Below are 18,701 nucleotides of genomic sequence, written 5' to 3' on the forward strand. Positions count from 1 at the left end.
CAGGCTGGTCTTGAACTCTTGACTTCAAGTAATCCACCTGCCTCGGCCTCCCAAAATGCCGGGATTACAGGCGTGAGCCATTACGCCCCGCTAATAGTTAGCATCTTTATGAAAACACTTTCATAAGACAACAAGTTAGGAAATGAGAAGTTTTAAAAGACGTTTGATTAGGCAGAAAGAAAACTCGTACTATAATAGCTCTCAACAACTTTTTAGCTTATCTATAACTCTAAGTCCGTGAAAGTATCTCCTTCTAAATCACATTTTTTTATTTTCAAACAAGATATACACTTTATTTTTGTATATTCTCCAGAATGATCACAAACCCTATTTGTTAAAAAAGGGTATTAAAGGAAATAGTTTCCTTTAAATTTTACAAATCCACATATATAAATATTTATTACAAGTAAACAGCTTGCTCTTTTCATTGATAAATAGATTCATGCAAATACACTTTCTTCCTAAATCATAAATATTTTTATTCCCACAGAAAAAAAGTGCAAGAACACTATTATTTGTGAATGTAACACTCTGATTCACAGTCATGCTCAATGTTCAGAGAAGAAAAATTATGTATAAACAATGATAAAATTAAATCACCAAACTTGCCAAAACATTAGTAATTCAGTCTAAATGATAGAAAGAAGTTTGAATTAACTACAAATGACAGAATAATTATAAAGAAATGCACTCTTGTTACAACAAATATTTGAATATAACAATGTTGAAAAGTAAAGAACTGCTTTTATAAATAAACCAATGATGACGTGAGGAAAGCATATCCATTATCTCTAAGTAAATGTTTTTAACATCCTTGAAAAGTTTATTCGTAAAAATTTGTTCTCCAAGTTTGTTTAAGCAGTTCTACCAGAGTCGTCTGACACTAGTTAACTGTTTATGAAAAGTCTTTTCCCTGAAGCTGAAAAATCGCTGCAGCGTTCCAAAGAACTCATGTTGTAACCTCAGCAAGGTCCCCTTGGTGCTGGCTTACTTCCCTAAACTCACCTCAGCCCAGCACCCAGTGTCTAGGTGCCTAATTTAGCTTAGTCACTATATTTTTAGTATCAAGTGTGAACTAAAGACATCTAGATTAATAGAATTTTATTTATAAAGAGCATCTGGAAAAAATCTAAAACATTAGATGGCCTTCCCCACATGAGTACCTTTATTCGTTCATCAATAAAGGCATATTGTCAGAATTAAAGCATCTCCTCCATTCTCTCTTCTATCATTACAAAAGGTTATCAAAACGTGATACTCCCTTACTTAGCCAAGAGTAACAAGACCAGGTATCCATTTCTCCCAGGTAGATGAGCAGAAGGTCCAGGATTAGGGAATAGACCCTCCCATCAGGGATACATAGCAAAAGATAGATCAGATCGTGCTTCTGCTCACAAAACTTCAGATCACAGAGTATGCTTGACATTCAATTTGGCCCCAGTTCACACAGCCAAGTCTCAGCCATATCTGGCACATATCTACCCTAAGACATACATGCGCCTTTCTCCAAACCCACTGTGAGCTTTCCAGTCTTATCACAATTGTTCCTTCCACCAGCCTTTGGGTCTTCCAAAGCGCCTTTTTCTCCTGGCCCACTGTCCAACAACCACTCACTGCCGCTTGCCCTTCTCCATCACATCTCAGCTCAAATACTTCTTTTGTTAAATGTTCTTAACAGAAGACAACTATTGTTCCTTAGAGTTTTTTTGTTTGTTTGTTTTTGTTTTTTACAGTACCTTTAAAAACACAAAGAGAGAACGTTTGGAGTGAAAATATTTTCATAATAAAAGGTAAAGAAAACCCTAATTGTCTCCTTAGAAGTTCTCAGTCTGTGCTTCAACTCAGCTGTGCAAGCCCTACACAGAATGTGAAACTGTAAAATATCTCAAATGCTTGTTTAGTGGAAAAGATACTGCAATGATTCATATTTTACTTAATTAGAAATTATTTTAAGTTGCTATCATCTAATAAAATTCTGTTATTTTATTAACTCTTTAGAATTGTATTAATATTCTTCTTAAAAATGTTTCTAAAATGTCATTATTTTAAGGAAATTTGTTGTTTCTAAAGTTTAAAATTTTTAAACTAAAATAATGGCAATATAAAGAAAATTCAGGAATAACCACTTATTTTAGAATAATTCAAATGCATTGCTTAACAGAAATACAAAGTGATACAACTACAGTGTTAATACATTTTAAATACAATTTAAACTATTGTTTCTGTCATCTAAGCTGAGAAGATTTATCTTAGCCTGAGCATGTCACCTGAGCCTATCACCTTTTCTCTGAAAAAGGGAAAAGATATACAGATCACAATTCTAAAAATGTGAGTTTTCAAAATTTATGTACTTTCAAGAAAAAGCTTACCTTAACTCATAATCTTATTTAGCCAACAACTTCATTAGACATTGCACATAAAGCAAATACTAACCATGTTTTTTTTTTTTTTCTAAATATTCCATCTAAAGCTGCTTTCCTCACTGGCTTAAATGACTTAATTCTCTCATCTTTTAGAAACGTTATCTGCCCTCTTGTTTTAACTCTCTCGACATTTAGGATACTGTTTCCTGAGTCATCTCCTTTTAAATGAATGTTTTCTGGTTTATGTTTGCCAAAGGAAGTTAGTAGAGAGATACGTGGAAGTAAATGAGAAAGTGAAAACACTGCACAATTGCTAAATTCACCTCAAGGAAGCATTCGCTGAATTGGTGACCAGTATTCACAGGTGGAATGAACATTTCAATAGCATGTGCTGCCAGAAAAATACCTGACTTTGAATTTTCCACAAACTCAGGACAGTCACCAAATCAATAGATATTGAAATATTTTGCTTACATTTAACTAACATTATCTCAAATGTATATATCTAAAAACAATCTATAATAAGGTTTAAAATGCTTGCAGTGACATAGCACACCATACAAAAACTTGAATCATTCATATTTCAAACCCTGAAGTAAGACAAAGGTCCAATGACCAGCCAAAATCCTGTCATAAAGACCCAACACTAAGGCCATGAATATCACACAGTTATCCTGGGCCCGTCTCTGACACAACATTACTTTTGAAGACATCTGCTGACATACTTTCCTGGGGCATCAAAAACCATAAAATACTTACAAAGTAAATTTAACTGAGGGGTTAAAAGATCAATATGATGAAAATTATAAAATACTGATGAAAGATGACACAAATAAATAGAAAGATATCCCATGTTCATGGATTAGAAGAATTAATATTGGTAAAATGTCCATACTATCCAAAGTGACCTATAAATTCAATGCAATCCCAATCAAAACTCCAATGTAATTTTTTACAGAAATAGGAAAAAAATCCTAAAACTCCTATGGTACTACAAATCCCCAAATAGCCAAAGTAACCTTGAACAAAAACAACAAAACTGCAGGCATCATGCTACCTGATTTCAAAATATATTATAAAGTTACAGTAACCAAAACAGTATGGTATTAGCCTAAAAACAAACATATCAACCAATGGAAAAGGACAAAAAGTCCAGAAAGAAGTAAACTGACACATTTACAGCCAATTGATTTTTTGACGAAGATGCCAATAACACACAATGGGAAATGGAAAGTATCTTCAATAAAGGGGAACAACTAGATATCCATATGCAGAAGAATAAAATTACTATCATTTCACAGCATAAGCAAAAAAAAAAAAAAAATGTATTAAAGATTTAAATGTAAGACCCGAAACTGTAAAACTAGTAGAAGACAATGTATGAGAAGAGCTCCAGGACACTGATGTGAGCAATGATTTTTTGAGTATGACCCCAAAGTCACAGACAGAAAAAAAGCAGAAATAGACATATGAGATAATATTAAACTACCAAGATTCTGCATAACAAAAGAAATAATTAGAAGAGTGAAACCCATGGATTGGGAGAAAATATTTGCAAACCATGTATCTGTTAAGGGACTAATATCCAAAACATATAAGGGACCCAAACAACTCAATACCAAGAAAGTAAACAACCCAATTAAAAAATAGGCAAAGGACCTGAACAGACTTTTCTTAAAAGATGACACGCAAATACCCAAAAAAATGCTCAACATCACTGTTAGGAAAATACAAATTCAGACCACAATGAAATATCAACTCATAGCTCTTAGAATGTTTACTATTCAAAAGACAAAAGATAACAAATGTTGGTAAGGCTATGGGGGAAAAAAATCCTGGTATACTGTTTTTATAAATATAAATTAGTACAGCCATTATGGAGAGCGGTATGGAGGTTTTCAAAAAATTGTGAATTGAATTACCATATGATCCAGCAATCTCACTTCTGAGTGTATATCCAAAGGAAATGAATAGGAATGCCAAACAGATATCTGTGTTCTCATGTTCATTCCAGCATTATTCACAATAGTCAAGATATAAAAGCAACCTAAGTGTCGATCAACAGATGAATGGATAAAGAAAATGTAGCCCCTATATACAACAGAATACTATACAGACCTAAAAAAAACCAAGGAAATTCTGTTACTTGTGGTAACATGGATGAACCTGGAGGACATTATGTTAAGTGAAATAAGCCAGCACAGAAAGACAGATACCACATGATCTCAGTTATATGTGGAACCTAAAAAAGTGTTGATCTCAGAGGAATAGAGAGTAGAATGGTGGTTACTAGAGGCTGGTAGGATGAAGAGGAGGATGGTGAAAGGATGATTAGTGGGTACAAAGTTTCAGTTAGACAGTAGGAATTACTTTTAGTGACCTATTGCATAGCATGGTGACTACAGAATGATGTATAATTGTATATTTAATAATGATAAGCTGTATATTTCAAAATTGCTAAAATAGTAAACTTTAAATGTTCTCACCACAAAAAATAAGTGGGTGCAGTAGATATGTTAATTAGCTTCATCTAAGAATCCCAAAAAGTATACATACATCATTGAAACATCAAATTGTACCCTACGAATACATACAATTATTACTTGACAATTACAAAAAAAAATTTTAAATTATAGTTTTTAAAGAATTCTAGCTAACAAGTCAAATAAAGTACATGTATTGAGTAGATATGTTTCTACTATATAAAAAAAGTATAAATGCTGAATAATTTTTCATTTCCTGAATATCAAGCAATAAAAGCATTACTATCATGTAATGCTTTATCCATAATTCTACCTCAGCAAAGTTTACTGATTTCAGCCACCTTCCTCCAGCCCCAAAGTCTTACTTAGTTCACACCTTTATCCATGGCTTCTGGGGATGATAATGTAATCACTAACAGGGCTTTCTATTGTCTCCCGCTTAAATGTGAATTATCATTTCATCACAAGCTGGAAATACCCATTGGTTCTTTACAGCCCAAAGAATAACATCTAACTTTTTGATAAAGACCTTCACAATTGGACTTAACTTCATCTTCTTCTCACGGTGCACCAACACCACAGCCGCACTGACTTTCTAAGTTTTGCCTAAGCTTTCCCTGTCCCTTCACTCCTCAGTGTTTATACACACTCTTCATGTTGCTGTAAATCTCCTTCCTTCTTCATCTCCACCAGGAAACTTTTATGTATTTTCAACATCCAGTTCAAATAAAGACTCTACTGTGAAACATTCTGGAAAGCTCCATTTGCTCCTGATTCTGGGTTCCCACAGCAATTATTTATACATTTAATATTACATTTCGCTTTGTAATGTTCTTTTTATTCACCCCTTTCATCTTGGTTCTCTCAAGTATCTATCACAGATGGGTACTCAATACACAATTAAGGAGGGCAAAAGGAAAGGAAAGGAGAATGAGAGGTGAGGAAGGTAAAAAGGAAAGGAGAAACTGCTTGATTCTTTGAGAAGATAAGCAAAAATGATAACCACAGTAGAAATTTTAAAGTTCATTTTATAATAAGCATACGAAAAGACCATATTTTTAGAAATTAAATGACTACCGAATGCTTTGGAGTAATAAATGAAGCATAGTTAAGTCTTCTAGAAACAATGCCAGCAATTAAATGCCTTATAACAGTACCGTGGTGTAGTGAAACATGTGTGGTCTTTGAGCACAGGCTGCATTTGAATGCTAACAACAACTACCAGCTGTGTACCTTTGGGGATTCTACTTTTCCTCATTTGTAAAATTAGTCTAATAGAGTTGCTATGAGTATATTTTGAGAAAACAAAGGTAAAATATTGGGCAGATACTGAACATACGGTAAATGGTATGATGAATCTTCATTTAGAAATAAAGTTTAGGCTATCAACCAAAAATATAAACAAAATAATAAAGACATAAAACTTAATAGATTAATTTTTACTTAAGGACTTATGACTAGCTATATAATTATAAAATTCATGACTATGTAAGAGAAGGCCTTAAACAGAGACTCTTTAGAAAATCAATTACTACTTAAATATATGCTGATTTGCATTATGATTTTAAACAAACAAACAAAAGAAAAAAGAGGGGAAATTTCTCCAAGGCCATTAAAATTTCACTTGATTTCCACTAAGGAAAGCATTCAGATCTCGTTCAATCACTCTAGATTTAAAGAAAGTTTGAAAAGTGCAAGCAAACAATCAATAGTTATATTCAAAGTCTCTGGAAAAATAAAATTGAAAAAAAAAGCACATCTCCTTGAAAAATGATTCATTTGTATTAAATACGTAAGGTACGTCCAACTGAATTTCTGACAAGCGCTTGACTACCTTGTGGTTTGCTGGCAGTTGAGCATATATTTGCATCACATCCTGACAAATGATGATCTCCTGATGGTGACATTCAGCTGTTGTCAACATCATAAACATGTCTGTTCAATCTGCTGACATTCCCCCTGAGCTGGCACTGCTTTCCCAACACCTATGTTAATAGCAAGGTAGAACTGCAATAACAAATGAATTTCATTTGGTCTACAGCTAAAGCCTTGGGAAGTACCCATCTAAGGCTTAAAACCAATTTCAATGTAGCTTCAATTTCTCTTTTAAAGGGAGAAGGAATTTCTACTACTGAAATTACTGTGAAAGGCACGGCATATTCCCGTTTCTTTTCTTAGTCATTTTTGGCTTGTTTTCCCATTATAATTAGAATTTAATTATTCTTAATCTCCTCATATAAATACATAAAAATTTCTGTTCTATAACAGTTTCACACTTACTAAGAACATATCTAATGAGTATGTTTGCCAGATAAAGCAAATAAAAATAAACATGTCCATTTAAATTTAAATTTCAATGAATAATGTTTTAGTATATGTATATTCTAAATATTGCATGGGACAAACTCATACTAAAACATTATTCATTGTTTATCTGAAATCAAATTTAATTGGGCATCTTGTATTTTATTTGAGAACCTTAAATTAGGGTGTTTTAACAACGTATATCTATAAATCTATTATTCAAAAGAAGAATGGAATTCATGACCAAGGCTTCTCGGAAATGTTTTCCAATAGGTGGCCTAGCTTGTAGAGGTTTTCTGTTGCTTTTTGGTGACGGCTGAGGGGAGGTTGGTTACAAAGACCTGTTTTGAGGGAGGCTCGTTTACTTTTTCTTGATCAGTCTGTTGAATATTGGCATTTTTATTTTTGCTTGAACAGCACAACAGCCCAGCTGCCAGCTCTTTTTTTTTTTTAATATATATAATCATTCAAGAGATATGGCAGCTCTCTGAGATACCAATTGTCTTTTGAAAAACAGCTTTCTTACACTAATCTGTTTTACAGGTCTTAAAAGCAAAACAAGGCTTTGAATACAGGGAAATGGATAAGTTGGATGAATGCATTCTGCTTGTTTAAATATTTACATCCAAAATAAAAGTAAGAAACTTCCTTAAAAAATTGTTTTTAATTAGGATAAAAGGCTAAAGGGCACACAAAAAATACTGTAAGTTACTTTGTAAATATTTGCCAAAGACCTTACATCTGTCACACTCTGCAGTATTTTACCACCAGACCCCCATGAGCCATTTCCCTTGTAATCTAACCTTTTCTAACAGCCAAATCCCTCTGCTAAAATCTCATGCTCATCACTGCCTTCCAGGCAACATCTTTAATCTGCTGTGCTGGTCATTCCTACGTTCACTATTCTAATTTATTGTCTGTTATTCAATGATTTAATAAACACTTATTAAAGCACTGAGCAAGGTGAATGGTTCATATTACTAAGTTGTTTGTAGTCTGGTAGTCTGGGCTGATTATTAAAAAGAAAAGGAAGTTTATAATAAGGGAAATACACTAGGCTTCAGAAGTTGAGAAAAGCCTATTAGAGACATCAATAAAGGCCCAGTGAGAATGGGCTTCGCAATCAGGAACGCCGAGGTCTGAATCCAAGCTCCCATCCTTACTGCTGAATGATTTGTGGCATATTACTGACCTCTCTGAACTTCATTTAATACTTACCTATCTCAGATAACTGTTGTCAGGTTTAAAATGAAAATGTTTTATACATTACAGGACACATTTGTAAACACTTAGGCAAAAAATCAGCTATTATAGAGTAAAATGGCAAAATAGTTACAAATATTGGAACTAGACTGCCATGGTCTGAATACTAGATCCTCTCTTTACTAGCTGTGTAGACTTAGGCAAGTCACTTAATCTCTCTATGCCTCATTTCTTCATCTATATTAAGTGACTAATAAGGGTAATTCAAAGTTTTAGTCCAATTTCATACTCAGCAGAGAGGATAAAATTGATTAACTCATGTACAAGAACTCTTCATTTTAAAAAAAATTCAGGTAAAACTCTACAGTGTCTGGCACTGTAAGTACTCAAGAAATGTTAACTACTTCAATTATCATCAGTGTCATAATTATTATTTAAAGAGGTAGCATTTCAGATAAGTCTTCATGGGCTAGTAATATTTAAATGAAAGTACTGAGAAGAAATTTCTGGTTAAGAAGACAGCAAGAATAAATGTAGAGAAGAACGAAGCAAGAAAGTTTGTTCAGGGATCAGAAAATACAGAACCAGAGAATAATGAAGTAGATAAGAAAGCAAAAAATGGCAGATAAAGGCTCGATTGTAGAAGGACTTGGTGCACGTTTGAGGTGCTGGCACATACTTCATTACCCAATAGGGAGTCTCTACACCTGTCTGAGCAGGAAGTTAGGAAAGCCTGAACTTGGGCATCCCAGAGGAGGATAGAAAAGAGAGGACAACTTCCCAAGACTGTAGAATCTGAACTGAGAGGAGTTGGTAGCTGTTTAGAGGAGAAGGATGTGGGGAGGAAGTCAGAGAGGAAATTGCCTGAGAAACAGACCAGATGCAAATTGGTTGTGAGTGATAGATACATGGGAGTTGAGGCCACAGATCATTCTTTAGCAAGGGGGAAGCTATGTTGGGTCTAGACAGAGTAAGGACTAGAAACCTGCCATGAGAGGAGAGGTAGCCCCAAGGGAATGGAGAACGAACTGCCAAAGGCAAGTAACAGGAAGGAGGAACCAAGATGTAGATATCACCTAGGGACATACAGAACAGCAATGCATAAAAAGATGCTTTGTAAAAAAGAGTACATCCAAGAAGCAAAGTGGGGATGGAAAAAGGCAAAATCAATCCATGCTCATCATCCTCCCAGAGGGTGGCACTGAACCCTTTGGGCCGCTTAGAGCTCTTCTTCTCTGGCCTCATAGCACCCAGTGCAAACCCTATTAGAGTTCTTATCTCATAAAGACAGGTCTGACAGCAAAAATTCGTGGTATATATGATCAGTAAGTGTTTAGAGAAAGAATGAGTGAGTAAATTAGTAGCCTTTAGAACCTCAGTCCTCCATGCCACTTTTGCATTATAATGCTCTTTCCAGTATTACAAACTGGACTGTGATTCACAAGTCTAAGATTTGCCCTACTTCAAATAGCAGGCCACATTACTTTGTTGTTTGTCAATTTGCATTACTAGCATTTAAGCAGCCTAAGGGAATGCATAAAGAGTTTCCAAAATGTGTTTCCAAAGCCTTTGTAGTTCCATGAAATACCTGACCCTACTTGCCCTGCCTCCCTCCAGCATCCCACTGCATAGGAGCTGTGCAGAGTAAAAGCTGGGAGGAGGGAGGAAATGGCAGTCAGACCTTAGTTGGTTATACAAGAGAGACATCATTGTAAGACTGTGTTTTCAAAAAGAATTCTGTGACTTTTTACTTAAAGCTTGAAATATGTTATACTCTACTCAAATCATAGAAGGTTCATGTAAAGTAAGTCCTTTTGTTTATGTTTAAATTATTGCCAAAATATCTAAAATTGCAAAATAAGATCCCAAACTTTTCCACCATTCTCCTTTCACTGTATACCTATATGAAGAGAAATAAAGCAGTAAGCATGTTTCCCCATCTCTGAATGTGGTTTATTTTCTTTTTTTTTTTTTCTTTTTTCTTTTTTTATTTTTGAGACAGAGTCTCGCTCTGTTACCCAGGCTGGAGTGCAGTGGCGCGACCTCCACTCACTGAAAGCTCGGCCTCCCACGTTCACGCCATTCTCTTGCCTCAGCCTCCGAGCAGCTGGGACTACAGGCGCCCACCAACACGCCCGGCTAATTTTTGTGTTTTCCAGTATTCGACCTGAACAGTTACCCTCCAAGAAGCTAAGTAATACATTAGCACAGGTTGTACTGTGAAATGCAAAGCTTTAGTCCAACTTCACACTAAGATTCTATTTTAATTGGCTTGGCATGGAAGCCAGTCAAGCACGAGTGTGTGGGAGCTGACTCCTGGAGCCAATTTGTTCTCATCTGTCCCCAGCTCCACATTCAGTTATGATTTCATGTTGGTAAATTAAAATTGACCATGCTGGAGAATTTATCCCACGGAAGTCCTCAAATGTTACAAATCTGAGCTTTTTTTCTGCCCAGTGATCCAGCCTACCAGCACACCACTCAAATTGTTTAAGTTCTTTACATGAAATTAACGCACAGCCAGGGCTGAGACCTACTACAAAGAAAGCATATACTCAATGAATTAGTTTTTCAGCCTTATATGTCTGCAACTATATGTTAGTAATCTCACTACCTGGTGCCACTAGTATATATTTTACACATTAAGTGCTCTTCTAAAAATATCTATATAAACAGCATTTTAATCAACTCAATTTTTTAATGTTAAAAATGTTTGCCTATTTTTGAATTAAAAGACTAGGCACAGAATTTAAATGGTGAAACTAATTTAACAAGTACCTAGTGCAACTCTCAGAGTTAAAAACATAAACTAAGATTATAGAAACTGAGACTCGTTTATGTTCTCTAAGCTATATAAAGGCAGTGACAGGGCTATTACCTATGTCTGCTACCTCACAATCTGAATTTCCACACGAGCTTATAGGGTGAATTTGTTTAAAAATAGAAGAGAAAGAAACAGTTCCTTTATGGCTTCTCAGTGCCAGTCCCCAGGGGACTTTTTGAGTGCTAATAACGACAAGGACACTAGAAAGCACTCATACTTTCAAATGAAAATATCAACAGGTAGCTGGAGTGAAATAATTAAATTGCTTATATATATTTCCATACCTCATCATCCGACTACAGCAAATACGTGTATTCAAATAATCTCTCGTGAAACGAAAGCTTCCCTTCTTACAGGATGTTGTTACTGCTATCACTGCTTCCTAATCTTGTGAACTGATTAAAAATTAATACATTACTGGTTAATCTTTTTAACTATAATAAAGAGAAAATATAACATCATACCCATGCAAGAAGCAACAGATTTCTTTTCACCGTTCCACAATATCCTAACATCCCCACAATGATAAGAAAACAGCAAACAGCAATCATGACCGGATGAACCACAGGAAAGTAAGTCAAAATGACTGCTTCCTCTACCCTGAAAGAAGAAAAATAATGTATTAGAAATAAAATATAATCAAAATGCACCCAAGACATAGTAGAAGACACAACTGTGATTTGTGTTAATAATTCTTTAAATCACGATGCCTCAAAACTAGTGACTGTATTGTTATTTTCAAAATCACTGTGCTATTGTTGTTGTGTTTATTTGCTCACTTGCTTTATTTTTGGTTTTGCAGTGTTTGGTTTTTTTTTAATAGAAGTGGTAGCTTTCCTACCCCAACTCATTTAATATATAATATACGGGACCTTGATAAAAGGTCCATCTATAATTATCTCCAAAGCCTTAGCCTAAGTAAATCACATGGGAGCCTTTGCCATTTCCCAGCTGGGAGGAATCTCCTTCCTCTTCTCTCATCTTTGACCCCACGTGCACTACGTTTCTTTTCCCTGACAATTGATCCTCCCCCAAAATGTAAAAGACTGCTATGCAAAGGAAAATCAGTCTACATTTGAAGAAAATAGGTAGAAATGATTTTTGCTAGAACACAATGAAAAATTCATTAACTAAAACCAGTATTAATGATAAAAATTAACCGTTATTAAGCTAAGTTCCCCTGTGTTAAGGACTTGAAAAAAAAATGTTTTTCATTTAATCCTTACCACAATTCAGATGTCATATATTATAATACAGTCTCCATTCAGAGATGATGGAGTAAAAAGTAATCTGTCCCCTGTGATATTAGTAGATTAACCCTTGAAATTTGAGAAAAAAAAAAAAACCATTGTGGTGTATGGTTTTCATTAACCCAAGAATATGAAGGTAAGAGGAAGCCGATGGTAATTTTCTTAGGGAAAAGTAACTATGCTGGTTCTTTACACGCACCTATGACATGGCTGACACACAACCAGAAGGACAGGCAACTGCTATTACCATACCCAGAAATATCTATATAAACATGCTGTCACCTGATCCCCGCTAGGACCAGAGGCTCACCTTAAGGAGAACTCTGGAGGATGCAAGTGTCTGTGACAAAGGTTGCTATGGGCAGGAAAAACTTTTCCAAAAGACCAAGCGAGAGCACTACCATATAAACAGCTGAGGGCAAAGTTACTTAAAATAAGCATGAAAGAATTCAATCAATAATTATAAAGTATACCTCGTTTCTGCAGTTAAAGTGAGAACATTATTTAGGTAGTCCCTCATCCAAGCAGAAACTGCCAACACACTGATGGACATTAACTGGGGAGAAAAAAGTACAAACTGGTTACCAAAGATTTATGTAACATTCACTGCAGGATTAATAATAGGAAAATTAAGGATTTTGTTACATAATGTATTTCCCAATTACCATTTGCTACATCTTGAAATTTACTATTACTATAAATGTCTGCCATTCCATTTTGTAATCATGTCATAGGCACCAAATAGAATACCACCCAAATGGGATACAGAAAACAAAACTACTAAGTGTCTGATCCCAGGTTCAGGACAGAAACTGCACAAGATGAGGAGGCCACAGAACAAATAAATTATCAAACATATAAGATGTGTCTAAAACACACTGTCATTTGTAAAGGCAAGGAAGCAATTAAATACTATTACTGAACAATTAAATACTGTCAAAAAAAAGTCACAGGAGTTAATTTAAAACGACTTCTACTGGCTAAAATTCAAACAATTTAAGCATTAAAATGATAGTAATAGTAATAACATTAAATGTAATCCTTTGATTCATAAAGCGCTAAAGTATATACATGCGTACTAACACATATATGTGCTAAAGTATATAAACTCGTAATGAACAAAATTCTCTGGTCATCTTTGTAGAAAGTTGAATACTCAACTCATTATTCAGAAAACTGACAAGAATCTGTCATTTCTATCTATCCAACTTTTCCCGAAAAAACTAAAGGAAGAACCAAGGACTTGATTAAACTTTTTATGGAAGAATTTCTGTAATATTTGCAGGAAGCATTCTAGAGCATCACCATTTAACAACCCTTTCTCAAATAATGGATCTCAAAAAAAAAGATCCTCAATGGCTGCAATTCTATCAGGTCATTGGTTCTCAATCCTATCTGTACATTTGAATCATTTAAGACTGAAAAAAATTACTGAGCACAGGTTTACCCTGGACTAATTCTAGGGAGTAGGGCTTGGGCATCAGAAATGTATAACAGCTTCACAGATATTCTAACAGGTAGGGAGGGCTAAGAACCACTGCATTAAATGAAAGGCTGGTGGGGAGTGAGAATGGAGAGAGCAGGCGGATGATCCAGGACCCACTGGTCACTCTTAGTGTCATAAAAAGAGACAACTAGACATAATGTGTCTCCCAATATGGTACGATCAGAAGCACACAGAAATTCCTATGAAGTATTTTCACCAGAAGGTCAAACTTGAGTCAAATCAACCCTCCCACACTATCAGTCAATAAAAAAATATATGAAATAGATTTAAACATGTTAAATGCCACCACGGGAAGCAATTAGCAAAATCAAGCATATGAGAAATTTTACAGGACAAATGATCTGCTTTCTTGAATTGAAAAAAAAAAAAAAACTGGCAAGTTAAAACAAAAAGGAGAGAAGGAGAACCTCTTATAGATTAAAATAGAGATTACCCAGTGCAATACATTGACCTGGTTTGGATCCCGATTCAAACAAATCAACTACATAGAAATATTTATGATACAACTGAGGAAAGTTTAATCCTGAATGAATGTTTGAAAATATTAAGAAACTACTTTGATTACTTTAGGTATGAGAATAAATTAAGTTTATTTTTTTAAGGGTCTTTATTTTCTAGACTTATATACTGAAGCAATTTTAAATGAAATATATTTATATCTATACTTGTAAGAAAAAAAATAAACGAAACATAATGACGACTGGGATATGGTTTAATAATTAATCATGACTGGGAGAAGTTAGGTGGGAAGTAGAGAAGGGCATGTTGATAATTGTTGAAACTGGGTAATGAATAATTGGGGATTAATTATACTGTGCTTTTCCACTTTTGTATATGTTTTAAATATTTTCATTATTTAAAAATTAATAAAAAAAAAACACTAAAACAAGCTGCATATTATTAACTCTTAAGTTTGAAATGTCTTTCCTTCTTTGATGGAAATGTTTTTGAAATGTGTATTTATCTTCTTAAGTACAATGTAGTGAAATTCAACTTACCCTGATTTTTAATAATTTCTGGTATCTTAATGAACATCAATAACCATTACGTGCTACAGCTTTAGCTTTAAATGCTGATATAATGAATACATAGAAGGTAGAAATGAGTCTGCGCTAACTCAAGTGGTGGCCATAAAACGTGCTTTCTGCATGAAGGCTCCAAGGTAAACAGACTGTGTAGAGCTCTAAAGCTTTGAACAGTAAATTATGGCTATCTGCTTGGAAAATCTGCTAGCGAATCCAAACTTCCATCATTTATTACAAATATTTACCCAACAATTACTATGTGCCTTGGACTGGGCAAGATTCAGAGACTGACAATAAATAAGAGAAATAAGATCTAGGCCTTCTTGGAACCTCTTGGGGATCACAGGCAACAATTACACAAAGAAAACAATTACAAACTGTTTTAAAAAAAGTGCCATGAAGCACAGAAAAGGGAAATACCCTGTTGAAGATCTCTCAGATCCTGAGTGGTAGAGCTGGGATTCAAATTCAAGCTGTTGGGCTTTGAAGCATCAGGGTTAGTCACTGTCTCCCAAGTTTAGAAATAGGCATGGTATGTTTCACAGAGGGTGAAAACACTACCCTACGCAGCACGTAGAATTCCTTTTTAGAAAGAGGGGCAGTGGGTCTCCTGTAGAAGTCAGGTTCAGTCTAAATGTCTGAACTACTTTCTTTGGTGAATGGGAGCTCAGTGGTTCTTAACCTGTAAATACGAATGTATTTCAACACAATTAATTTCCTTTGTAAGCCAATACATTTTGTTTTGTGGATTAAAATACAGATTAATAGTAATATTATATTAATTATATTAATCTTTTATGGAAGAATTTCTGCTAATATTTGTAGGAAGCATTCTAGAGCATCACCATTTAACAACCCTTTCTGAAATAATGGATCTGAAATAAAATACAGATTAATAGTAATGTTATATTAATATTACATTACTATTAATCTGTATTTTAATCCACAAATTAGAATACAGTTTAATATTCTAACAATAGGCCCACAGGTTTATAAGACTGCCAAAGGAGTCAATGGCCTATAAGATAGGTTAAGAACCCTGGGACCACAGTCAAGAGTAGAATTAGGTCAGTTATTATTATTCTCATGTCTGTTAGAAATGAACAGATTATAAACCTCATAAAAGTTACAAGTGGGTCAGCCGCAGTAAATTAGTCATGTTTCTAGCTTCTTCTGATGCATTAACATCTGTTGTGCATGCATATGCCAGACACATCCTGCTCTGGAGAACCTAAAAATGTGCCTAAGTCACCTTGCCTTGGCCTGCTGCCTCCCTCATTGCTTGTTCCATCCTCAAGAGGAGATGTTCTCCCAGGGTTGCACTTTTCAAATACAAACAATGCAATCCAGAATCCACACTCCTAAGTACCTCCCTTATGGGGTTCTCCCACTTAGGGGCCACTATACGCCTGCCCTAATCATCCCAAGGCCAATTGTTCAAACTGGCCAATCCTAAACCCACTTACCTGCCTCACCTATACCTTCCCATAGAAACCATGGTATAAGCACTTGCCCACAGTTCCCATCTCTCTTTCTGCCTTGTGACTGACCCTAGTGTTTCCCCTCTTGCCCCCCACCCTCCATAATGAGATGTGTACTCCATGTCTTGGGATTTATGAATATAATAAACTGTCTTCTCAATGGCAGCCATCTCCTGGTTTTTTGGCCTTAGCGTACCTAATCGATAGCAGAACCTATTAAAACACACAGAGCTAGCAGAAGACTGTTGTCTCTTTGATGAAATCTGTGGGCACGTGTTCTCCCTCTACTTGGCTATATGTGGGTCTTTAAAACCTTGTAAGTATTGCCAGGACAGAAAAGTCTATTAATGTGGTGCATTAGTCCATTCTCACACTGTTATAAATACCAGAAACTGGGTAATTTATGAAGAAAAGAGGTTTAGTTGGTTCATGGTTCCTCAGGCTGTACAGGAAACATGCCTGAGGAAGCCACAGGAAATTTTCAATCATGGTGAAAGAGGAAGCAGGCACATCTTACGTGGCCAGAGCAGGAGAAAGAGAAAGCAGAGGAAGGTGCTACACATTTTCAAACAACCAGACCTCATGAGAACTCACTCACTACCACGAGAACAGCAAGGGGAAAAATCCATCCCCATGATCCAATCACCTCCCACCAGGTCCCTTCCACAACATTGGGGATCACAATTTGACATGAGATTTCGGTGGGGACACAAATCCAAACCATATTATTCAACCCCTGGCCCCTCCCAAATCTCACGTCCTTTCACATTCCAAAATACAATCATACCTTCCCAAAAGTCTCCCAAAGTCTTGACTTGATTCCAACATTAACTCAAAAGTTCACAGTCCAAAGTCTCACTTGAGACAAGTCAAGTCCCTTCTGTCTATGAGACTGTAAAATCAAAACCAGTTAGTTACTTCCAAGATACAATGGGGGTAGAGGCATTCACTAAATATTCCCATTCCAAAAGGAAGAAACTGGCCAAAACAAAAGGGCTACAGGCCCCATGCAAGTCCCATATCCAGCAGTGCAGTCATTAAATCTAAACGCTCCAAAATAATCTCCTTTAACTCCATGTCTCACATCCAGGCAACAATGATGCAAGGGGTGGGCCCACAGGGCCTTGGGTAGCTCTACTCCTATGGTTCTGCAGGGTACAATCCCTGTGGTTGCTTTGTTTCACAGGCTGCCATTGAGTGCCTGCAGCTTCTCCAGGCACACAGTGCAAGTTGTCAGTGGGTCTATCATTCTGTGGTCTGGAGAAGAGTGGCCCTCTTCTCACTGCTCCACTAGGCAGTGCCCTAGTGGGGCCTCCGTGTGGGGGCTCAAACCCCACATATCCCTTCTGCACTGCTCTAGTAGAGATTCTCCATGAGGGCTCTGTCCTTGCAGCAGACTTTTGCCTGGATATCCAGGCATTTGCATACATCCTCTGAAATTGAGTCTGAGGCTCCCAAGACTCAATTGTTGCCCTCTGTGCACCCACATGCTTAACACCACATGGAAGCTGCCTAGACTAACGGCTTGCACCCTCTGGAGCCTGAGATGTACCTGGGCCCCTTTAAGCCACAGCTGGAGCTGAAGCACCTGGATCATAGGGAGCAGTGTCCCAAGGTTCTGCAGGGTAGCGGGGCCCTGGGCCCAGTCCATGAAACCATTCTTTCCTCCTAGGCCTTCAGGCCTGTGATGGGAGGCTCTGCTGTGTAGGTCTCTGAAATGCCTTTGAGGCATTTTCCTCATTGTCTTGAATATTAATATTCAGCTCCTCTTTGCTGATGCAAATTTCTGTAGCCAGCTTGAATTCCTTTTGAGAAAATTAGTTTTTCTTTTCTACCACATGGTCAAGCTGCAAATTTTCTAAACTTTTATGATCTGCTTTCCTTCTAAATATAAGTTCCAGTTTTAGAACATCTCTTTACTTACGTATATGACCATACACTTTTAGAAATAACCAGGCCAAATCTTAAACACTTTGCTGCTTAGAAATTTGTTCTGCCAGATTACCCTAAATCATCACTCTCAAGTTCAAAATTCCACAGATACCTAGAGCAGGGGCACAATGCCACAATCTCTTTGCTAAAGCATAGCAAGAGTGACCTTTATCCCAGTTCCCAGTAAGTTCCTCATCTCCATCTGAGACCACATCAGCCTGGACTTCATTTGTCAATATTACTATCAGCATTTTTATCACAACAATTTAACTAGTCTCTAGGAAGCTTCAAACTTTCCCTTGTCTTTCTGTCTTCTTCTGAGCCCTCCA

The 18,701-nt window shown here is 36.1% G+C and overlaps 1 protein-coding gene across 1 annotated transcript in view; it reads right to left on the reverse strand.

Annotated features, from left to right (window-relative positions):
- LOC113224822 (tetraspanin-12) overlaps nucleotides 1-18,701 on the reverse strand; it is a 70,496-nt gene that overhangs the window by 39,563 nt on the left and 12,232 nt on the right. The window contains exons 3-4 of the mRNA XM_026454316.1: nucleotides 12,901-12,983; nucleotides 11,642-11,777 (exon numbers count right to left, since the gene is read on the reverse strand). Coding sequence (XP_026310101.1) covers nucleotides 11,642-11,777; nucleotides 12,901-12,983 — 219 coding nt within the window. The remainder of the gene's footprint in view (nucleotides 1-11,641; nucleotides 11,778-12,900; nucleotides 12,984-18,701) is intronic.

This window comes from Piliocolobus tephrosceles, unplaced genomic scaffold (genome assembly GCF_002776525.5).
Source record: "Piliocolobus tephrosceles isolate RC106 unplaced genomic scaffold, ASM277652v3 unscaffolded_40, whole genome shotgun sequence".
Taxonomy (NCBI): Eukaryota; Metazoa; Chordata; class Mammalia; order Primates; family Cercopithecidae; genus Piliocolobus; species Piliocolobus tephrosceles.